The sequence below is a fragment of the Danaus plexippus genome, chromosome 30, assembly GCF_018135715.1.
Source record: "Danaus plexippus chromosome 30, MEX_DaPlex, whole genome shotgun sequence".
Classification (NCBI taxonomy): Eukaryota; Metazoa; Arthropoda; class Insecta; order Lepidoptera; family Nymphalidae; genus Danaus; species Danaus plexippus.
This window is the reverse complement of record NC_083557.1, coordinates 2,833,834-2,858,668: the sequence shown is the minus strand read 5'-3', so window position 1 is coordinate 2,858,668 and position 24,835 is coordinate 2,833,834. Positions and strand designations below refer to the sequence as shown.

The window sequence follows — 24,835 nt, the reverse complement described above, 5'->3', positions numbered from 1 at the left end:
TAATTAGTTTTTAAAACGTATTAAAAAATATAATATTGACTTGGACTATATTTGTACAGCTTTAACACCTCTAATGTAACAATCTACTTTAAGTTATGTATTTCATACCTTAGGCTCAATGATTAAAAAAAAATGAATTTTTAAAAATAAAAAAATTGATCTTTGCTTTTCAGCATTCCTCATAAAAGATAAAAATAACAAATTGTTTAAGTGTTTCAACTATAAAGAATATTTTTAAATATAATTTTTTTAATTTTTCATACTCTATAAGTGAATCATTTGATTATTTTATCTAAACCGTTTTATATTTCATTCTAGCAATCTCGTACGATTTCAAGGTGACCTTCACCGGCGACTTTGACATTTGATAAAATATTTAGCAGGGAACTATTTCGATTTGAAACTTCTACCCGCGTAGACATGTAGCATCATTTAAATAAAAATTACGTAAAATCATATGTAAAATAGTATTTATACGCTCAGTGCCACGTGTTGTGTTTGAGTGTTATAGTGGACGAACGGGTCGGATTCCATAGCTTTCCTTTTATTTTTATTTGGTAAGTAATTTAACTTTTACGTCTTTCCATTTAAGACGCCGGCGTGGTATAAAAATAGTTTCATTATCTTCTGGAGTCGTAAAGATCAGAATATCGTTATGATTAAAAAAAAATAGTTATCGCTAATCATATGTGATTTTTTTAAATTATTCTTGAATGAAATTGTAATGCGTATTTATGTATAAATAAAATAATATATTTTTTTAAATGGTAGTAATCATAGTATTATCAAAAAATAATTTATTAGACATTTAATTAACGTCAGTTTATTATATACTTTGTTATGATTAAAAAAAAAAAGATACTATCACACACTTATATGAATCCTATTATATAAAAACGTAAATATTGAAGCAGAATTCTTGTTTTGTAGAGAAAAAACATTTTCAAAATTAATCCTTTATCTAACTTTTAATTAATAATATTTATTAATCCGTGCTTAAAATACAAAAGTATCTTTTATAAATTTGCTTAGTGTTAAAATTTACAACCTATTTTCTAACAAAGCTTATGTGTGGTATTTAAATTAAATACAAATTTAGTTTTTTCTCTATTTATATATGTATATATTGAATTTTATATAAATTCATTTTAATATATTATCTGTATTTGTATTACAGAACTACATTGCAAATAAATGTCTTAATCATGTATATTTAATTTAAATTATTTAATAGTGTGCTATTTAATGTTGGTCTGATGTTATTTTTTTTTCTGTTAATATTAATTTATAGTGATTTTTAGTAATTTGGGGATTAAAAACAATAAGAGCTGTTGAAAACAAATAGTATATTAGGATTTAATAGTGTGTTTGAGTGGATCTCTAACAACGGTAAACTTATTGAATTGCTTAAAATATATCAATTTTATCTCTTTATTACAATAGTAAAAAAAAAACTACCATTTATTATATATATATATATATATATATATATATATATGTCAATTGAAATTATCTAGCAATGTATTTGTCAAGATCTAATGAGTTAATACAAAAATAATATTTCGAGAAAACATGGTCAATGCTATGCTTAGTACAAGATGTGTTACGTTGTATTACAATATCTAGACACACACAAACAGACACACATACACATTTGTTTGTGTGTGTGTGTACAAATTTCAAAGATTTTCTAAACACTACCAGAATACCAATAGAAAAGAAAACGTAAAAAAAAGCATCAGATTAACTCTAAACAGCTTAGTAACTGACGGATGTACACACAATATATCACTTATCAGATGTTTTATCGGTCGCCATTGACCCAACGCACAAAACTGTTACACAATATCACAAAAATAAACGTTCGTGTATAGTAGCTGCTGCCGGCGACTATACTCGTCTTATATATTGAATAAAATTCGTATGATATAAAAAAAATTTTTGCTTTGTTATAAAATACATTGGGTTTCTTAAAGCTTTGTAATAAGTGTCCAAATTTTTGTTATATACACACACACACATATATATATATATACATATATATATATATATATAAATTTGTCTCAAGAATAATTAAAAGCTACTGACGTTTACCACAAGTTGCATTTAGAAATTAAATACGGACATTTAACAGTTTTTCATTCACAATAACGTTTATAAATGTCGATACTATACGTTTTCAGTTCCATAACCGAGACTTGTGGTAAGGATGTTTACGTTGGTATGACGTGTTTGCAAACATGATATTTATGCCTTGGACATACGCCAGTTGAGATGCGTTGTAACTTGTAGTGACATTGAAATTCTCTTTCATTATTACTAATAGTTTTTTTTAATTATATTTAGTATTAACAAGCTTCCGCCCGCGACTGCACTCGCTTGAATCTTAAGTGTTATAATGGATGTACATTTTAACCAACCGTCAGCCACATTTATAGGCTGTGTCACGTATTAGCTATATATTTTCTTTATATCGTTAAAATTCATACAGTAGTTTTTTTGTAATAATGTGACAAACATTCATATATACTCGCGTGTTATATTCGGTGGTAACTTATAGGTCTCTCAGTTACCCGACTGCGGTCATGCTGTAGAGTGTAGGTTATGTTATTAACTATGTATATGTATTTTTGTCTGAATATATCTCCTAACTAAAAGAGTTATCAACATCGAGGATTCTTATAACTTGGATTTTATTATAACGATGTCCAAGATTATCCCGGGAATACATTAAAAGTGGAACTACTATGACACTTTCATCATTCTTTCGCCTGCCCGTGATCACGATTGCTGTGAAGTAATCGAAATGTCGGAAAAAATGTACAAATAATCTTAGATTTGTCTAATTTTATAAGGATATGAAAAAAAATCACGTTAGAAACGTAACAGGCAAGATCGAATTTTTTTGTGAAATTATCAAAAAAAATTAGTTAAATATTATGTGATTGTAACTTTATTTTAACATGCAAAACGAACGTGGCTCTTATTATGAAGTAATAATCGAACGTTTTTCAGTTTCCTTTAAGATATAACGATCTATTTGTCATTTGTTTTAAATTTGCCTATAACCCCCAAAAAATATTTGTCAGATTTACGTAAGCTACAAGCAATTTCTTCCAAATCCACTTAAAGTATGTGACGCATCACACAGAGTACTATATATATTCAAGACAGATATTAATAGAAAACAAAAAAAATAATTGTTTATTGAAAAAAGGTTTTTAAATATTTTAGTTCAACTGAATGTTATTACATTGAGAATTAATTAATAAACGTCGGTGAGGCTGTCATTAAAATAAATTAGCGCCCAAATAAGGTGCAAAATTTTTTATATAGCCTTGGTGTAGATTGGCTTGGTCCCTATAAAGCTTTTTCTTGGGATATCTAGTGTTTATTCATCATCAATTAATGAAATAAGTGGATAACTTATTTGGGTAAATAGTGTACATAGCTTTCTTGCATGTCCTTAAGCGTGATTGTAATTTATTATGAAATAAGCTATTAAATTAAAATTTTTCCTGTTTCAAGTATAGCATGGCAATTGAGGGTAACAAAAAAAGATTTTGATATTAATTCAAATTCCGATATTTTAAGAAAATTGGTTGCGTGGAGCCACAAAAACCATAAAAATAAATAACCTATTTTAATCTAAAAGTTGAAAAAGTTTCTGACCAAGTCTGAAGAATGGAATTAAAATACTCAAACCTATTCCAAATCTTTTCCATTAACATTTGTGTTATTCCTTTTTTTTGCAAGATCAAAAACAGACATTTTTCCCTTATTTTTTAAAAATAATTTGTATAGCGTACCAGCGAAGTATTAGATGTATATTTTTATATTAGTACGATAGCCCAGTTAGATAAGTAACTGTATAGTTATATTCCGGAGGCTGCAGGTTCGATTACTGCTCATGTCTATATCTTTTTTATAATTATATATTTAAAGTTCTGTTATTAGTTGAAATAAAACTAATATTTTTCGAATGTACTACGCTTTTATAGTTATTTTTAACAATTATCTGCTGCAACCGTAATCACGGGCAGACGAGATGTCCGTGATCGCGGTTGCTGCTAAGGAACCGAAACGTCGGATGTCTGTAGTTAAAAATATTTAAAAACCGAAAAATATTACTTTCATTTCAGTGAATACTCGCGAAAATCTTGGATCTCATTCTGTTATTAGTTTTTCAATTGTAAAATCTTGCCATTATCTTCGATTATATGTGAGGGTAGAGGCTGGCAGATTACAGACTTCCAACGCCGATTAACTTCTTTGTTGTCACAATTGTTATAGCTGATTCAAATTTATTATTTCCGATCAAATAACTAACAACCAGACAAAAGATATAAGCAAAAACAATACAGAACATGCGATTTTCAGGTAAAAATGTCGCGGGACAGATCATCACGTCGATTTTACCGCGCTGAGTCGACCCATGACCTTTTGTCGTACATGGACAAGGGTCAGGCTGCTTGCGAGGAGAATAGATGGACATTCGAGACAGCCTGGGAGGCTGCCAATAAAGGTATGACTTTTGCAAGCAGTATGAACTTTCTTCCTGTAGATTTAAGAACATCTTAGGGACTGCAAAAACTGAGTCTAAACTTTTTAACCAATAGAGATTGAATGAACTTGTATGATCCGATTTTGTGACTGAGGACGATAATCACAGCTTGGTCTACATAGTACAAAAGAATGAATATGAGACGTTTTTTGTAATCTCCTGTAATTGTTTAAAACCTTATCTTTGTTTGACGTTTCGTGGGTTCGATTCTCGGTTTCCAAGAATTTCAAAAATCATGGTTTATTGATAGGACATGGGTGATGGACCCGGCAATACGTCAGCATGATGGGTTTAGACCCGTTCCCTTCACATGACGGGTCTAAGAAAAAGTTGTGCAATATGTATTATAATTATATCGATTATTATAAATTAACTCGGCAGTTTTTTTTATTTTTATCTTTGAAAAGTCTAAAAAAGAACCTATTTGTTGTACATTCATAACTATTAGTGTTAGAGTTCGCGGTTACAGATGTGGTTTTTATAGACAGCGGAAGCCGCAATGTAAGTTGTGTTTTAATTAAAACAGCTCTAGTTAAAGTAATAACTTAAATATTTTTTGATAACCCATTTAGTGTATAAAAATCTTATTGGAGTTGTAATTTTGACAGGAATTTTTGAGATTAAAGTTTCGATGTGTTAAATGTAACAAAAAAACTCGTTTAACATTTCCGTCTGTCTGTGATCTCTTAAAAAGTGGTACAGCTGTCGGTAAAGCGTTAATTTTCAATAAAATACATTGTACCTATTCACAACAATGCCATTGTCAGCATTCAGAGCGTATAGTGGAACTGGGATTACTCGTTAGAACAGTTCTAGACCTCACCAGACAGTATGTCTCTAGACTTACTACATGCGATTTAGAACCTTATACTTATTCAAGAAAATTATGTTATTTACACTTAAGTATTTAATGTAAATACTTATATTAGCCTTGGGATATCTAAAATATGAATCTATTGATAAGCATATCTGAAATAAATCTCATCTAGAAGATCTTTGGCAAAAAATGTGCAAAAAAATGCTCTATGGGACATAAACGCTATTTAGTTAGGCACTATATTTAATTCGGTTTTTTTCTAAAACAAACACACGTTTATGCTAACTTTAACATTGTATATTAGATTATTCACATAGATCTCCGCTCGCCAAAAATAAATATTGGGTCTCATTGCCAATTTGTTGTATGCAGATAAGTCGTCATCATGGGCAAGTCGGAACTTGACCAAAATTTTAAGCTAAGAAAATTGTTATGTATGTAGCATATGTATATATATGTATGTTTATGTATAAATAGATACTACTTAGTTTATTCCACCTTAGGTGTTAGCGAAAGAAACATCGATTCATAAAAGATGACAAAACTTATTCGTATTTTTAGAATTATTGGAAATATGTCTAAGGCTTTTTAACAAAGCTCATACAAGAGTTTATAGAGTTGAGTTAATAAGGAACGATATTACTTACGTTTTTTATATCATCATTGTTGTTGATAAATAGTGACGATAATAAGTCTAAGATTGTATGTGTATCTGTGACATCGTAACTCTTAAACGGATCGACAGATTTCGATTCGTTTCTTTCATTTAAAAGTCAATTTTAGGGAGCAGGTATTTTAAGCTTCGTTTGTCAATATCGATCCAAAACAGTAAGCGTATCAGGTATTTTTGGCCTTTGGTTACTCGACTGATCGCCCTACGCGTTTCGTGTTTGTTAAATGACAGTTAAGTTTTTGTATAAAATGTAATTATTTTATCCCAATCATGTTTTAGTTGGTGGCATCTACACTGTCATAAGATCAAAGGCGTATGTATCAACCGAGGAAATGGGAGATAACTACTGTTTATTAGGTATGTATAAGACATCTTTAATTTAGTGGCTCCTTCACAAATTGTTCACATAAACTCTGTTCCTAAAAAGGCTACAAAATGTTTGTGGTAAAAATCTTTGTTGTAACTACCAATATTATATATCATACAAAGTTACTCAATGTGTTTGAAATCTTGGCAAAGTTTAAGATACTTTTGGATATTTTTGAGTGAAATCCTATCGATTCAGTGTGTATAAACCAGGTCCTTATAAGGAGACCAGTGCCAGAACTGAAGTGGAGGAATCAGACTTTCCCCCCAACTCTCCTCTTACTGTAGCAGTGAATGCCATGAGAAGTCAAGGATATAAGGTAACTATAATATCGTCCAAATATGCTCCTTAAGTTTCTCCATTACGTTAATACAATTTTGATTTGATAAAACTCTTTCTTTTCATCAAGGATTCAAATTTTATTTTTCTTTTTCTTTCTTGGTCCTATGTCCCCTAGATGGGGCAGAGGGCATCCACAGTACGTCGCCATCTCGTTCGAAAATTCGAAATTTTATTTATTAGGTGTATATTTTCATTTTTGGGCCTAGGACGTTTTTGACAATAAGATAACTAAGCATAGGTCGTTGTTATGCTACATTTATATATATTTTCGTAACATTTAGCATAAAGCCATCAGTATTGAAGCTAAAGTTGCGAAGGTTACAAGTGGACTTAGTATTATAATAAATAATCTTAAAGCTCTATGCGAAATATAAATAATATTTCTTTGAACCAAAAAATAAATAAATTAGCTAACGAGTCTCACTATTCCTTTGGAAAACTGAACCAGACAGTGAATATTTGGACAATTTATTATATAACAATTTTCTAATGCGCATGCGCATACAGAATTTTGTTTTGCATAATTACTAAAACTCTACATAAATTATCAACGAATCAATTATTTTTACAACGACTGTATTGTGTTTCAATGTCATTCATCAACTTCAACCTTCCATTCATCCGGGTGGAAGGTTGAAGTGAAGTCGGAGGCTGTGAACTATCTCGGGAACAGCCTATTCACTTTTCATGAAGACATCTAAATTATATCAGGAAACTGTTACCATATAAATTATCATTGGATGCCCATCTTCCCAGCTTCACACAGGAACTTGGCTGGTGGATGGAAACCCTCAGATCATCCTCTTCGACATCGGTTCAGCTGCGTGGCAGATGGATTCCTTCAAGCAGGAGCTGTGGGATACGACATCTGTCGGGATACCGCACCTAGACGTGGAGGCCAACGACGCCGTTATTTTGGGCTTCATGGTGGCTCAATTTATAACAGAGGTGAGATCTTTTTTGGGCTTATTCACACCGATTATTTCAATTATTATACTGATCTAGATTTCTGTTCCACAAAAAAAATTATGAATTTTCTGTCATATACAAGATTGTTAATATAGGTCATAATATTATTATTATTATTTAAGTTGTATTTTGTTTGGTGAAAGCTTGGATTTTGTTTTTGGCATGTTTAATAAGACTTCTGCATGTCGAGAAATCTTTTTTAATTCGAAATTAGTAATATGTATAGGTACAGCTAAAGTTGTTGCTAAAATGCTTCGTTGCGATTTATCCCGGGTTCGATACCGGATTGGGTGATATTTATGTGACTCCTTATAAGGTGTGATCATAATGAGATCAAAGACTTTCGCAAGTATTCATTAATAAGAAACTAATATTTTCGGATTACTACGCGGATTGTATTATTTAAAAAAACTACAGCCCGCAAAGCAGTCGAAACGTCGGGAGTATGTAGTTTTTTTTAAATTAAAAAACAACAAAATCGAAAATATTGGTAACATTTCAAGATGTCCTAAATCTTGGAAGAGATCCTAATGTTACCAGCTATCTGACATTGGGCCAAGTTGACGGTTTCTCACCAAATTCTCGTAACATTTTTTGGGCAGCTGGAAAACTAATCCCAACGCCATTTCTACCAACTCCCAGAATATCAGATGTTGTTTCAATGTAATTTCTTTTAATTATAGTTCAGAAAAGCAGCCGAGAACTACAGCGACACTCCGCCGCGAGTGGTCGCACATTTCCACGAGTGGCAGGCTGGTATAGGTCTTATAGTTTTGAGGTTTGTTGACCTTCCCTATATTAATAAAACAATAGCATATACTGGATATGTTAATATATATATATATGTATGTATGTCTGTTTTAGAATCCGTCACGTCGACGTGGCGACAGTGTTCACAACACACGCGACCCTCCTCGGCCGATACCTGTGTGCTGGCAGCACGGATTTCTATAATAATTTAGATAAGGTACAATAAAGTTAATATATATAATGAACGTGGAAGACAATACGAAGTGTGACAAGTATATTATACAGTGTAAAATAAACATCACGCACACTACCACAGCTATGACGTCACTAGACGTCAAGCGTAATGACATGTCTATAGTACTAACGAAGTTGTTATTTGACCTACTATAGTGGTTCGGAAGGAAATGTCTAGTACATATAATTATGTGAGCTTATAAGTAACACTAAAATACCTGTTTTTTAATATAAATTGACTTAAAAAAAAACTTTTTGTCTTTTTTTTAAATTTATATATTTACTGTATGATAGAAGATGTCGCAGGCAGTCATCATAATATGGACTATTCACAAACTGACCAGTGGAACTTTTCATTACAATAGTCAAAACCTGGTTATTCACTAGAATGTCATAATCCACTACACTCTATGACATGACTCACGCATATCTCTATCTCTCTCTAGTTCTCTGTGGACGAGGAGGCTGGAAAGAGACAGATATATCACAGGTACTGTATGGAGCGAGCGGCCGCTCACATGACGCACGTGTTTACAACCGTCTCGGATATAACAGGTGAATACTAGGGTTAACCGACTTAGAAGAATAAGGGTCATGCATGGTATATGAGGCGTTCATGTTCGACGCAGATTCTGATTTGGATTACATTTTAAATCAAATTGTCTTGGCCTTTATAAATACGACCAATGATCGTTGATACGACCTGCCTAAACATCACAAAGCATTCCGAGTCCAACTAAAGCTGGTCCACAGGCTACGAGGCGGAACACCTCCTCAAGAGGAAACCTGACTTCATTACGCCAAACGGCCTCAACGTGAAGAAGTTCTCGGCGCTTCACGAGTTTCAGAATCTCCACGCGCTTGCCAAGAACAAAATTAACGAGTTCGCTAGGGGGCATTTCTACGGGTAAGACTGGGTTATAAGTAATCAATGGGAATCATAGGGATAAATTGGAGGTTTTTTAATATCTGTTAGTATTTCATCAAATCGAATATATGTGTATGTAATAAAAATCTCAATATATTTCAATTTCAGTCATTTCAACTTCGACTTGGACAAGACCCTATATTTCTTCATCGCTGGACGATATGAATTCGGTAATAAGGGAGCTGATATATTCATAGAGGCTTTGGCCAGGTTGAATCACTACTTAAAGGTACATAAAACACATACATTTATATATATATACACACGCACACGTAAAAAATGTTGATTTGTGTTGCAATTTTAATCCACTAACAAAAAGAAGGTAGTTGTAATTCTTACAAATCCATAAACCTAGCAATATATTTTTAAATGTTTCTGTTCAGATGTTTTAAAATTAATTGAAGAAGATATATTATTAAATTACAAATTAATCTTGGCGGTTATTGGTCTCTAATCGATTTTAGTGAAGGTATTGATTCATTTTTAGGTGAATCTCTCTGTGCTAACAGTACTCTGTACTAAAATTGCTCTGTGTTAACAGTGCTCTGTGTTTACAGTATTCTGTAATAACCAAAGCTGTGTGCTAACAGTACTCTGTTCCAACATTACTGTGTAATAACAGTGATCGTGTGTCAGTCTTCAGGATCAGATATGACGGTGATAGCGTTCCTCATCTTCCCGGCCAAGACCAACAACTTCAACGTGGAGAGTCTCCGAGGTCACGCCGTCACCAAGGCGCTCCGGGACACCATCAGCGACATACAGCAGGAAATCGGCCGGAGGATGTACGACATTTGTCTACGGTGAGAGACGCACACACACACACACAAAAACACACACACACAAAAACACACACACACATACACTCAAGCAATCACACACTCATAGGCACGTTTACATATAGATGTATAGTTATATACATAAAAAAGTGATTTTGTTCCCGTCAATTGTAAATCAGATCTTAAAACATTACAACACGGTGTATTTTCCAGCGGCCACCTCCCAGAACCGTCGGACCTACTTCACAAGGACGACACGGTTCGTCTCAAGAGATGTATCTACGCCCTCCAGCGAGATGGTCTCCCGCCAGTTACCACGCATAATGTCGTACGTACACACACACACACATGAATATATATATATATATATATATATGTATGTATGTATGTATGTATGTTTTAATGTATTTTACTCCTGCAGGTGGATGATTGGAATGACCCCGTATTAAATTCTGTCCGCCGCTGTCAACTGTTCAACACTGTCAATGATAAAGTTAAGGTGAGTCAGTATATATATATATATATATATATGTATTTTTTTTCATATACCACTATAATATATAATACTAAGTGCTTCTTAATTAATTATCTATTCTTGACGGTTCTCTAAGGGAATTTTCTTTTAATTATTATCTAACTTCAGCTGTGATATCAAAATCTATGATATTCCTTTGTTTTTCTAGGGAATTAAGTAATAAATCTGTATTTCACAAATATCCAATGAACCTGTAAATACATTTTCCTACTAATAGTTACACACGCTTTGCTTTGCATGCTAACGTAGTTTCGTAATATTACAAAACCGCATTTAAAAAATAACTAGTTATAACCGCATAAGTTTAAGTTTTATAAGTTTTTTACCAATTTCGCAAAATTGAGTTCGGAAAAATCATACTTCACGTTCCAAGTTTCCGTCTTGGAACATCCTGTATATATTTCACTTAACGAACAAGTGGCGCCATCTGTGCCGCGCTAACTATAATATGCTATAATCCTTAGAATGATTTTTCTGACTGATCATAATTACTCATGACACTGACCCGTCGTGGTTCTGTGATGGCAACGTTAAGTGTGGACTTGTGTCTGGAGACTATGAATACTGGCTTCAGACGTTCTGTAGGACATTACTGGAAGTGACGCTGAACATTAAGGATCTAGACACACTGTAGCTCGTACAAACATGTCTATAAAAATTATTTTATTCCAAAAAAATCTAGGTGATCTTCCACCCGGAGTTCCTGACGTCCACTAACCCGTTGTTCGGTTTAGACTACGAGGAGTTCGTCCGTGGGTGTCATTTGGGGGTGTTCCCTTCGTACTACGAGCCCTGGGGGTATACACCAGCTGAGTGTACCGTCATGGGGATACCGAGCATCACCACTAATTTATCTGGTGGGTATACACACACTCACACGCACACTCACAAGGACACACAGAAACACACGTACACACACACACACACATTATATAAAGGTTGTTCGTCATCATACAAAACACTTCTAAGATATATTTTAAAGGTTTTTAATTCCAGTGTTTTTTTTGATACATTAAATTTACATACATATATATTCTAAGATGTTTGCGAGTCGAATGTTATGTATAGTACAGTAAGACATGCTCCATGCCCAGGGTTCGGCTGTTTCATGCAGGAACACATCGCCGACCCCATGTCCTACGGCATCTACGTGGTGGACAGGCGGTACATATCTCTCGAGGGTTCCGTACAACAACTTGCTCAATACATGTTCGACTTCACCAAGTATGTATAATTATTTACTATACACGACTCACTCTAACCTCCTTATATAAAGTTCCTTATTCTTCATAGCAATAAACACAATTATATTTCTAATAAAGTGCTGTATTGAATCAGCTTTATGCCGGTGAAAGTTCCATCGAAATCGGTCCAGCCGTTCCATCTGTCAGCCCGTCGGTCACATACATTTAATCTTATTCATCAGTATAGATAAAACGTGTATATACCGCAGCGCAATATCGGCCATTTTGTTTTATGTCATATATATATATATATATATATATATATAAAATGAACAAAAATTAATTTATTACTGATATATTATATGTGTCTTGGATATAACATATGTATTATGCGACAGACTGACGAGAAGACAGCGCATTATACAGAGGAATAGAACGGAAAGATTGTCAGATCTCATGGATTGGAGAAATTTAGGCATTGTGAGTATATATATATATATTTTAAAGTGATTTAAATTATTCTCAATATATATATGCACTTCATTAAACATATTCATTATATTTTTTACACCAGTATTACCGCCAAGCCAGGGCCCAGGCGCTGAAGACCGTGTACCCTGATTACATCGATCACATGGACAGGGAATTGGGCAAAAGGTTCAACTACCCTCGACCGATATCAGAACCACCCAGTCCGACACATTCTAGTAAGTAAATGAACGTATAACAGCCAAATCTCTACAACCTACGAAAAGACTTAGGCCTGCCAAGTACTTCGAAGGCAGCTAGGCAGCTAGTAGGTTCGTTTCAAATTTGGTTAGACAGAGAGAGGAGCTTGGACTGTGAAGGTGAGCGTTTAACGTGATTTTGTTGAGGTCCTTAAACCTACACCTGGGTCGCAAGTCCCAGGCACTGTTGAAGCTCCTCTCCCTGCATCATGGACCCGGCACACGCACGGTGAATCCATGGAATGATGAGAGGTTTCGTCTAAGAGATGGATTTGGTCAAGTTCATTGCTAGAATTGATCATCCTGTTTATATAAGATTATTCTGATATTTTTTCTTGTGTGGGTTATCAAAGTTAATCGTTCACTTCTGTTCGTAAGCTGCAGGCTAGTGCAGTTGTATTACTCGATAATAAAGCATTTTTTTTTAAGTTTAAATTTAAAATAATGTTAAAATCACGGATTAGATAAATAACTTTTAATATAGTGCGTCGCAACCACGAGACTTCTTGGTTGACTGCGTCATATCACAAGGAAATAGAACAATATAAGGACTATAAAGATCAGGCTGTTCAAACTGATGATTTGAGGAGGAAGTCCTTGGAGATATTAGGGCTATCCGACCCCGGGGGTCAAGACCTGGAGGTCACATTCGAGAGGAACCTGGACCTGTCAGAGTCCGACAGTTTCCAGACGCCCACAGAGCTGCTAGATGTGACCGAAGCCGACCAGATAGAAATCATGATCAGCGATATGAACGCGGATACATAGCTAGGTCCGTTGGTTGTGTCGTGGTTAGATTGCAGCACAATTTGTTTTTGGTGACGGAGAGATTTCACGAGTACACACAGTTTTCATCTCCGATGAGTTCTTATGTGGTAGGAAGATGAAATAAATTACTTTGGTGTCACTTACCACTATGTTTGGATACAGCACATTCAACATTCACTGTCACCATTTAAACCTATGTTACCTACTTATTGGATTATACCCAAGGAAATAAATATTTTTTTCTTCCAAATACACACACACGTACACATACTCACACACACACAAATATATATACATATACCTTTGGTATGTGTTATGACATTCAGATTATTTATATAACTATCAAGTTGGTCATACCCATTGGTTCAGAGAGCCATCACAGAGTTTTTTTCCTGAATCCCTAGTCACATCCTCCTATAGATCCCAAATTGTCCATACGTAAGTCCCTACAAGTGTTCATGGATTGCAATACTATGGCATAAATAATCTTATATTCAATATTCTCCAAGAGCCACATCAAAACATAACCTTAGCTGTTTAATATATTTTTTGGAATTCATTATCAAACTCCCCGGACTTCACACGGCACCAAACGCTTTGAAAAAATACATACATTTATAGTAAAGTAATTAATTAATTTGGAGCACTTCAGATTCTTCACGAGTGTTTTTACTGTCCGCTTGACACTTCATAAAAAAAGCAACGTCTCGCACCGAGTCTTTTAATTGTATCTTCTTTGATAAACTAGTTTTGAATCACGATTTCTCTCACTATATTTTATAATTTTCTTTTTGCTAATTCTATAAAATAGCCTAAAAGATTTGACTGCTAAAGGAACCAAATAAAAAACTGATAAATGCAATGTTTAAAGCGATCTCAGTTTTTTTGCACTTTTGGTCTTATTGATGCATTACTAAAGCATTGTGAATCTTTGCCAGCTGAAGAAAAATAGACTTATCTCCATAGTAATTAGATGAATTTTCGTTTGATACTAATATCTGTTCCTCTGGTATAGGGGCTACGACCCCCGCGGCGTCAGTTCACGGATCTGAAGACGAGGACGAAGTTGATGACGAGAAGGAATTGGCTGAATTGAGAATCACAGACAACTAGAGATCAGATTTTTAATACAGCACCATTCAAAATTGTCTCATAATAATATATTTTTGGAAAAAAAAAACCGTTAAAAATTCAAGAAAAAAAAAACAAGAATTGGAAAAAAGTCCCAATTCAAGGTCAGTCCTATCATGCTCATTTAAATTAAGTCAAGATATAATAATATTATATTTGTATAAGCGTTCACATCTTTCTATTTTTTTTTAAATATTTTTAAACAATTAAAGTATATATACTGAGAGTTTTGTTAGAAAATGTGCCCTTCAATATGGTTAGATGCTTGTCGAAAATTTTATAACAATTTTGTATGCGGTTGTTATAAACTAATAGACATAGAGAATGAAAAATGTATATTAAGGATTTTTTTTTGTGACTGAATTTTTAAAAAAATTATTAGGTTACTAACACAGATTCATATTTAAAATCATTTGAGTTTCTAAACGTTTCTTAACTGTCGAGTACAGTTAAAATATTAAATTAAATTTTTAAATAAAAACAAAGTTTTAAATAAAAGTTACATATATCTATATCAAAAAAAAAATCTAAACATACTCAATGTCTATTAACTTTTATGATCTGTATTGTTATTGTATTAAATTTTTTGATAGTCTTATATATACTTCCTATAATGGTGTTTGCCATATAAAAGTCTTGCCATATTAAAAAAAATATATATATAATTTTACATATTCTTCATATGTATTACAATATACTGTACCTCATAGCGACGGCTTTTAGTATCACGTTTTAACGTTTTAATATTATATATAAGATTAATTATAGAAATAATAACTATTTATAAGGGTAATGTATTTTTATACAGAGTTTATTTACTGATACAGTATGATACTGCCAATTCATATGTTTATTACAATAAAACTTCCTTTTTTTTTTGTTGTTTATAATTATTTATTATAATCTATTCCTGTAAATACAAGCTAAATATATTTTTTTTAATGAAAAGAGTAGGTAAGATCAAATAAAATACAAGCATACATATTTATGTGTGCAATATGATTGCGTGTCTTTCGAAAGTCCGCTAAGAAGTGATTGTCTGCGCGTGCGCCGATGACGCCGTGTGATGTCATTGGATCATGGCACTTGGCCACGCCCACTTGTCAGATATTTTTAGTAATATATCACTGGCTTGAATACCAGGAATCAATGTTTTTTTTTACGATTACGAAACAAAATACAAATGCATTTTAGTTCCCATTTGTATTTATTTTGTAAGAAACCGATTTTCTTTGTACTTGTTAATATTTAAAGATGGAATGCTCGTTTAAGTGACAACCTACTATTTATATTCACAAGCGAAACAAACACTCGTAACATTATATTGACGTTGTTCAAAATATCCTTAATTTAAACAAATATTATGTACATATATTGAATTGCATATTTTTGCATCACGTGGCCTGAGTTACAGGCTTTGCAGTATCGGAAGTTGTAGCTTTGGCTGCATCGTTGCTGGTTGTTGTTCCATTAGTGCTGGAAACCTCGGGATTGCTGGATACATTTGGAGTTACAGATGTTGGAGTAGCAGTGTTACTGCTTAGTTCCGTTTTAGTTGGTGTATCCTTATTACTTATGTCTGTACTGTTGGCTACAGTAATATTGGCTACAGTAATATTGGCTAGATTACTGTTGACCACTTTACTGTTGACTACAGTGCTATTGACTATATTACTGTTGGCTACAGTGCTGTTTGCTACAGTACTGTTGGCTACAGTGCTGTTGGCTACGGTACTATTGGCTACATCACTGTTGGCTACATTACTGTTTGGGTTTTGAGTAGAATTATTGTTAGGAGAAGAACTTTCAGCAGTAGTAGATTCCGGAACAGGGTCTTTCTTCTTATCTGTAGAATGTGCGGCAGTTGTTCCATTAGTGGGATTTGGTTTTGTTCCGTCAGAAGGATTTGGTTTTGTTCCGTCAGAAGGATTTGGTTTTGTTCCGTCAGAAGGATTTGGTTTTGTTCCGTCAGAAGAACTTGGTTTTGTTGCAACATTGTCATCAGTACTATTTATTGGACTCTTCAAAACACCATCCTTAGTTTTGTTCGGTACATTTTCTAGTTCTTTACGTGTATCGTTAGCTGTGTTTGGGTAAAATATAAATATATTTGTCACGTGATCACTGTCTATAGCGTTCCCGTATATCGTGTTGGAATTTAGTTTAGGCGGAGTTTTGTGTACGTTTGTATGATTTTTACTTTGGTCCGGAGTTTCTGTACTATTTGCTTTCATTGGACTGCTCTTATCGGTTCCATTGTTCTGTTCTGCCAGAGTACTATTAGTTGCGGTTTGGTTTTTCCCACCAACATCTTTATTAGCTGTGACATTCGCAGCTTTCTGTTTATCAATTTTAGCTTCTTTTATTTTACGGATTTGTTTCGCAACTTCCTTTTTCACGAGACGATCGATGTTCTATACAAATAAGGAATATTAATTACGGTAATTTAACGGTAAATAATTTAATATGAGATACGAATAATAGATTTCATACCTCATTCAAAACTTCAATGTAAGCTGCTGTCCATTTTGTCAGCCATTGCCAAAACTCATCCTGAGGTCGAAGGAAACAAATTTGAAAATGATTAGTGTTTTAGTTAAAATATTTTAAAACGTTCGTATAAAACATTACTGAATAGTTGAGCCTCAAGATAACTCTAATTTTAATGTAATATATCAGCTGTGTTACGGAACCTAGATCTCATTGCTTTGTTTTTCTGAACTGTCGATTTGAGTTAATTTTTTATTTGCACAAGTTAGTCAGGACGATTCTTAATATATTATAATCTCATCAAAATATAGTCGAGATTATTTCTGGAAGTGTATTAAAACTTAGTTTAATATTTTTTTTATAAGAAAGGTGGCAAACGAGTTGACGGCCTATTTGATAGAAGTTAGTTACTGTCGTCCATGGACATCTGTAACATAAGGTATGTTGCGGATGCATAGACGAGCTTGCTTGCGAGAAAGGGAGAGGACAGGGTGGGAAAGAGAAAAGGTAACCGTCTCTTTCACTCATATGATGAAACGCAGCCATTAAGAGACTATTTCAAGCTGATCTTTTGTGAGAGGTTGGTACTTCCCCGACCGAGCCAGCCCGTGTTCGAGCCGTAGTGACCTAACCACAGCTAGGCTCTACCACTTTTTAAAATCATATATATATAAACAATTTTTGCATACCTTTTTCAAAAGATCATCGAGAGCATCTTTAACGGCGTCATTATTATTATTGTTGTTGTTGTTGTTGTTGTGTTTTTTCTCTTCCTGAAATTATATAATCGGAAATTTAATAAATCAAGCGATTATTCAGTTTAGAGGAAATGTATCATAAAATACGAGCAAGCTGTTGAATATTGTGATTCCTTATAAATAACAACTGATAATTTCTTTAAAATAATTTTATTTCTGAACTTTAATGCTGAAAACTATGTCAATCCTTTATTTTAAAACGGTACATTATGAAGAGTTTTTGGAATACAACTTGATTGAAATTGAAAGCCTAATCTGAGGAAATTTATGAAGAGAGAGTTTTGTATAAATTATCTAAGTTTCAAAATATGTAACAGTTTTCGTTTCCTATATAATTCTAAAACCTGTGTCCAACATTCGGCTGAAAATAAGCCAGTACTAACGCCATATGAAACAATATAATAACATTAAGTTAGTTTAAATCGGCTCTCCTACCTTTTTAGGGTCCTCAGTTACTGCATTGTTTTCTGTGGTCACCACATTAGTTTTTACGTCATTTTCATTCGGTTTGCATTCTTTTACGATATTTGGTCGTTTCGGTTCCGGCTTTGGTTTGACGATTTCAGGTTTATGTTTGTCTTCCTGTTAAACGGTTCAACATTTAGCTTGATATGATATATTGATATACAATACTAAAACTATAATTAATTAAAACTTACTTTATCCTCATCTTCGTTCGGTTCTCCAACTTCGTAGTAACTACCGGGATCAGATAAATCCTGAAGCGGTAAAAAAATCTATTAAACCTATCTTCAGATTTAAATTGTTAGAGTATCCAACTACCAAAGAATATATATATTTTTTTTTCTATTCTAATCAAGACGAATATTTTTTTACAACCAGGATAATACCCTAGGATCTATTTAGTCCTAGGAAGTCGTGATACCACCAAAATGTTTGTATTATACTCACATTCCACACATACCCGTGGTCTCCAATTAATTTCAGTCCAAAGGTCTTTGGCGTTCCATCGAAAGAAAGTTGAGCGGGATTTCGCCCAACATTTTTTACCCTCGGTGGTATCACTTCCCTCGCCTTGTTAATGGACATTGCTATTTTATCTTTAACGTTATCTTTGTCATTATTTCTTGGTTTAGAAATTGGGACATTTATATTCTCTGTTGTTTCACGAATTTTCTCTGTTTTCGGTTTTAAACACTAAAAAAATATATGGAAACACTTGTTTATTGATCGGTGTTTAGAAAGGTTTTAAGTAATGTCTATAGACGTAGCTATGTGATAAGTTATGATCTTTAACGCTATTTGATTCATTTATAAGTAATATTGTCTCACCACAATTTTTTCACCAGTCGGTTTGTTCTGCTTGCAGTCCTTATTATTTCCCGTCTTTAACTTAGGCTCCTCTGTTACTGTTTTCTTGTAGTTAAGCCCATTATACGGTGTAATCTACAAATTTATAAATACGACAAATAAGATATGTAGGCCTATAGACATCTTCTATAAGAAGAAACTTACATTTTCTTAAGAAATTTTGTTGTCTTTTCGAGTTACTTTGTATTGAAAGATTTTAATATATTGGTACGTATATCTACATCGTTCATCAATTTGATTAGACGGTATTTCTGTACTTACATAATTAACTTTATCGCCGTAATCTCCATCATCAGCTTTGTCTCCATCATCGTCAGTTCCTGCATTATCTTCATCACCAGAATCATCATCATCAGTATCGCTATCAGAATCGTCTGGTTCATAGGCTGCTTTAGATTTTTCTATTCTTTCACCATTCTTATTAAATTTGTTCCCAGTATAGTTTGGCGTGTCGTATAAATGCTTAAAATATTCAATGCAAAATACAATTATATAGAAAATGTTAAATGCATAGCTATTTATGTTTTGCATAGACAATACAATCATAAAGATGTTAGCTTTACATCAGCTTTGTAAAGTTGCGCAGAAAGTTACGTGAAACCTTAACCAAAGGCGGGGAAAAAACTTACGTTAAAAACTGTGGCTTTATCTTGGTTAAGGTGAAAACCATAGGTTCTTGGCCTACTTCCGTCCTGAGCTGGTCTTTCTGTGTCAGTTTCAGCCAACATATTCCTCAAGACCTGATGCAGTTTGACATTGTTATTCTAACTTATGTAATGTGAATTACGCTACACCTAATTTTTAATGCTATAATGTCGGGACTTACAAGTTTTTGTTAAAATACTATAATACTTATCAAATTTTTAATACAATTTGGCAATTTACTGAGTTTCTTAATTCTTACAAAATCAAAAATATTTTTTACACAGCACAAATAGTGTATTTAATTTGTTGAAATTTAGTTTTTTTTTTAGTAGATAAATATAACAACAGCCTTTATGTTTTGCAAAATATTAGTTACACTGTTAGTTTCTTCGATTTTTTCTTAACATATGTTACTGGACCTACCGGTATGTTTGATATCATGTTTCTGATGAAGCTGGGAAACATGTTCACGTCCATGGGAGGCAGGACCGGGGGCGGAGGTGGACTCTGAAACCATTTAATAATTATATGTTTATTACATTATACTAGCAAACAGTTTTGAAACGGTTTGTATATTGTCTTATATCTCCTTTAGGTAAGAAGCTTCCTTAGATGTTCAGACTACCAGTTTGTGTTGTCTTTTAAGATATTTTACTCACCCTAATGGCCCTTTTACGGCGTGTTTTTTTTGACTCGTTAATGTCTTCATTACCATGTTTCATGATTCCATTGCTCTCTTTCTTGTCTTCACTATCGTGAATCTCGATTTCTGGACCATCTTTCTTGTCTTCGCGTAACTCTTTTTTTCCTTTATCGTCCACATTTTCATCATTTTTGTTATCTAAATTATCTTTTGGGCTTTCTTTACTGTCTTTTTGGTCTCCAATGCTATCTTTTTTACCTTTTTCCTCCTCATTCTTACTTTCGTTGCCGTCATGTTTGTCATCATTGCTATATTTTTTACTTTCATTCCTTCTATCGTTCTTGTTTTCTTCATTGCTGTTCTCTTCATCGGAATTGTCGTCCTTTTAACAAAATATTTCGATTAATTACCACAAATTTATATATTTTTTAACTATAATTTGTTCCCTTATAATATTATAAGTAAGCTATATGTGGTCTCACGTTTTTTAGTCCGTAGACTACGAATTGATAGCCGTGACCGTTGGTGAAATGTCTTATCGTTTGATCCAAATCAGGATCATCTTCTTTGCACTCTTTTGCCTGTCATCAGATAATTCGTTTAAAAATACAGAAGCAGAACAACATATGTGTGTCTTGAGCTGATCGTGATCTGGTTGGATATATTAAGACAAATTCTTTTGATATCTATTAAAGCGTTAGGTTTTTTGTTGGTGGATATCCCTAAGTGAGAGTGATTTGCCTAAAACTTTGGTGGTCGTCGAAACTTAAATTGTAATATTTAAATAAGATACAATAATACTTTTATTCACCGGTCAAATCATCAGCAAAAATTATGTTAACGGGAACAAAAGTGAAAATAATTTATGATTTCAGTAAGAAGGAAGCAAACTCTCCTTTTAGCTGCTTTTCAGTTGCCCTGATGCTAATGCTGCCACTCAAGTGTTTATATACAATAAGCATTACTTAACAATATCTAAAATAGTCACAAAGCAGTCAAAGATTACTCGGACTAAGTGCGAATGAAAATCGATTATCCCAAATATGACTAAGACCATAGATATTAAAAAAAAACTTCTGTTTAAGATGTCCTTAAATTTTATAATTTATAAATATTACTATTTATTAAAATTTACTATTATAAATACAGCATAAATACCTCATATTTAAGTTACATATGAGCTTTGAAAGCCACCGTTTTTTTTGACTGTCAGAACTTGCGATCGTTGATTCTAGTTAAAAGACTTTGATAGTCGTAGTAGTAATATCTAGAATTTAAATTTACACCAATAATGTAGAATAAAGTTTCCATCAACGCGAGCAAGATATAAACATACGCTTTTAAATTATATAGATTCCTAGTACTTTCACCCGCGTATAAAGACCCTGTTAAGTATAACCGTCATGCCGTTAACATACTGCCATCTATTAGATTTTTTACGTAACCATAATTATACTTTAGTTAAATATATATATTTTTAAGGTTCCGTTTGTAGTATTAGTGTAATCACTTTATTAAATAAATCATAACAAATATTTTATGTTAATATACACGAATTAACGTCACATGATAAAATTTTCTTCATTTTTCGAAAAAAAGTCATCTACATTTATTATTTGATATATTATTAAATGTAATATAGTTATATTTTACTTAGTATTTCATCTGATAATCAGATTTAATCAAGTTTACCTTTTCCGCTGTGTTGCAAGGTTCCTCATTAATATCCAATATCAACGCCTCTCGCTGCATCGTTGGCTGTGTCGTTGGTTCACTGATCTGTATAACACTTGGTCCGTCTGCGATTTCCAAAATCTCCGACCCATTTTTCATCTGAAATTAAATGTTCATTTTATTAATTCTTATATTCTATGTATGTGTAATGTAATAACATTATTATTTCCTTATTTAAAATAAAGGATATATGTATATATTTTATAGCGTATAACTACTATTTGGCTAACAGTTAAAAAGTACTTTGAATTTCTTACGTAATTTTCTGTTTTTCTATGTTAGAGGTTGAGGAAATCTTAGATTTTTCTGAACTGATTTCAAGACCTACTTATAAGGGAAGACAATAGAGAGATATAAGGTTTGATAGAGAAAAAGTATTTTATATTCTTGGACCAGATTTAACTTGAGTCAGCGTGTTTGGTTGCTATTGACTGCTGTTAAAATTTCGTTAACTAAATTATCTCTTAAAATCATACAAATAATTATTATATTATGTATTTTTTTTTTAATATGTTTTGTCGTTAAATAAAAATTAATTGTTTAAAAATATAAAGAAAACTTATATTAATAATTTTTACGAACTATTATAAAATACACACATATATATATATATATAAAAATACAGTTTTATCATAGTATGTAGCTATAAATTGGTATTTTTTAAATTATATCTTTACTATAACTTTGTTGACACCATGTTACCTGTACAGCAGGAAGGGTAGCTGCAGACGAGCCCAGGGCCAACAGCAACAGCGGAATAAAGTTCTGAAAACATAATTTACACATATACACTCTAAATATATTATATATATATAGTTAGCCTTGTTATTTGAATACAAGGAAATATTAAAAAAAAACACTGATGTGAATATAACAATACGTACACTTAAAAACATTTTTCCGAGTTAACTTCACGACACAATAATCTATCGAGCAACCGATTTTCGGTTTAAATACTAACTAATGATTTTCTTATCTTATATCACGAGATATAAATACCGTTGCATATTAATGTGTGGTAGCTGGTTCCAGATATCGTTACTTCTTTTTATCTTCGAATCGCTAATGTATATACCGCTTAACAGGGGGAAATTTTTCCCTTACCTCCAATTCAGCCTTTGTGTCCTATCAAGCAATGATTATAAACAAAACAATAAAATCTAGATCAACTCAAACATCTATCTAGATAAATTAATTTAGATTTAAATTAAACATAACATTTTCATTTGCTAAAATGTCGTCAAAAAAGTATACAATGTTATAAAAAAAAAAAACTTGGTTGTGTTTTTAAAATGAAATATTAATGTTATAAAATTATAATATTTTTAAATTATATTATCAGTATAATATTAAAAAAGGCAAAGTGAATAAAAGAAACTTTTAACATATTTGCATCTCAAATACCTTAAAAACTAAATCCTGTGAACGAACGAGACGAACGGGTTCATTCGTTTCATAAATAATGAGTATAATAAAAATGTAGAAAATGCGAGTGTTTAAATAAAAATAAGTATCAGTTTTATGAAAATGTTTATTTCGGGAAAAAAATAATCTCTCTAACAGTTGAATAAGAGTTATATACATATAATAAGACCGTAAAAATCGAATGTCTGTACATTAAATATTTTTCCAAATACCGATAGCAGGCAATTAAAGAAGAGTCATAGAAACCAAATAAACAATTTTTTGGAATTTTTATCTGTCTGTCTGTTTTGTCTGGTACGTTATAACTTCAAAACTACTTCAACGTTTTCACATTCGGATTACATATAAACAGGAGCATTGTCAAAACTTTGTTTCCTCAAAATCGGTTAAGGGAAAAAGAAGTTATGGTCAATTTTAAGTTTGGTTATGCGAAAAGCGACTAACGCGGGCGGAGCCGCGGGCAACAGCTAGTAATAAATAAGTCAGTGTTCTTGAATTCCCTTGACGTTGTTGGTTTAAATTTTAATAATTTTAAAGCGTTATTTATGTTTAAAATAAAGTCAGTTAAACGTTTATATTAACATCATGTAAGTGTTGATTCATTTTTTATATCTATGCTTGATCCAAAAATATTACATCATTTTGGTAAATCACGTTGTCTGTACATATAATCTATCCAATAAATAAAAATTTTGAAAAGATAAGTTAATTACCACATATATTAAATGTGGATGATAAATAAGTCTAATGGCTTCGGAGTTGAGCAGATTTAATGACAATTTAATTATTATAATTACAACATAATTAGATTTTAAAAATTGTTGAAGTATTTATATCTTTATTTCACACTTAATATAATATATGTACGACGTGTAACTAGAATCGTGGATGATAACAAAACGAGAGATTTGTAATTTCTTTCAAAAACACTCGATATACTAGACAGCCCTAGTAGGTTTGTTTCAAATTTGGTTAGGTAGAGAGAGGAGCTTGGACGGTGGCGGTGAGCGTTCAACGCGCGTTAGTTGGGGCCTTTAAA

At 32.6% G+C, this 24,835-nt stretch overlaps 3 protein-coding genes across 4 annotated transcripts; 1 reads left to right on the top strand and 2 right to left on the bottom strand.

Annotated features, from left to right (window-relative positions):
- The first annotated feature begins 374 nt into the window (after positions 1-374).
- On the top strand, positions 375-15,646 carry LOC116776589 (glycogen [starch] synthase). Of its 2 annotated transcripts, XM_032669816.2 has the most exons (18): positions 376-557; positions 4,381-4,525; positions 6,334-6,411; positions 6,634-6,740; positions 7,520-7,711; positions 8,416-8,510; positions 8,597-8,699; positions 9,163-9,271; positions 9,470-9,623; positions 9,753-9,873; positions 10,281-10,447; positions 10,637-10,751; positions 10,845-10,922; positions 11,641-11,815; positions 12,053-12,182; positions 12,541-12,622; positions 12,717-12,849; positions 14,654-15,646. In XM_032669816.2, exons 2-18 carry the CDS (start codon positions 4,387-4,389, stop codon positions 14,749-14,751), a joined length of 2,076 nt encoding a protein of 691 aa, XP_032525707.1. In that variant the 5' UTR covers positions 376-557; positions 4,381-4,386; the 3' UTR covers positions 14,752-15,646. The 2 variants fall into 2 exon arrangements, 1 of the variants encoding a protein (XP_032525707.1); XR_004353940.2 differs by lacking the exon at positions 14,654-15,646 and having other exon boundaries at positions 375-557; positions 11,693-11,815; positions 12,717-12,819.
- Positions 15,647-16,163: 517 nt separating this feature from the next.
- LOC133319812 (probable serine/threonine-protein kinase DDB_G0282963) lies at positions 16,164-18,405 on the bottom strand. The gene is made up of 4 exons (XM_061525502.1): positions 18,373-18,405; positions 17,949-18,032; positions 17,263-17,322; positions 16,164-17,183 (listed from the first exon to the last, which is right to left on the bottom strand). The coding sequence occupies exons 1-4, from the start codon at positions 18,403-18,405 to the stop codon at positions 16,164-16,166; spliced, it is 1,197 nt and encodes a 398-aa protein (XP_061381486.1).
- LOC116776521 (uncharacterized protein MAL13P1.304-like) lies at positions 18,250-22,042 on the bottom strand. Its single transcript, XM_061525501.1, has 10 exons — positions 22,037-22,042; positions 21,120-21,218; positions 20,654-21,019; positions 20,418-20,501; positions 19,979-20,089; positions 19,611-19,811; positions 19,311-19,424; positions 18,930-19,175; positions 18,677-18,736; positions 18,250-18,599 (listed from the first exon to the last, which is right to left on the bottom strand). The coding sequence occupies exons 1-10, from the start codon at positions 22,040-22,042 to the stop codon at positions 18,435-18,437; spliced, it is 1,452 nt and encodes a 483-aa protein (XP_061381485.1). The 3' UTR covers positions 18,250-18,434.
- Positions 22,043-24,835: the final 2,793 nt, after the last annotated feature.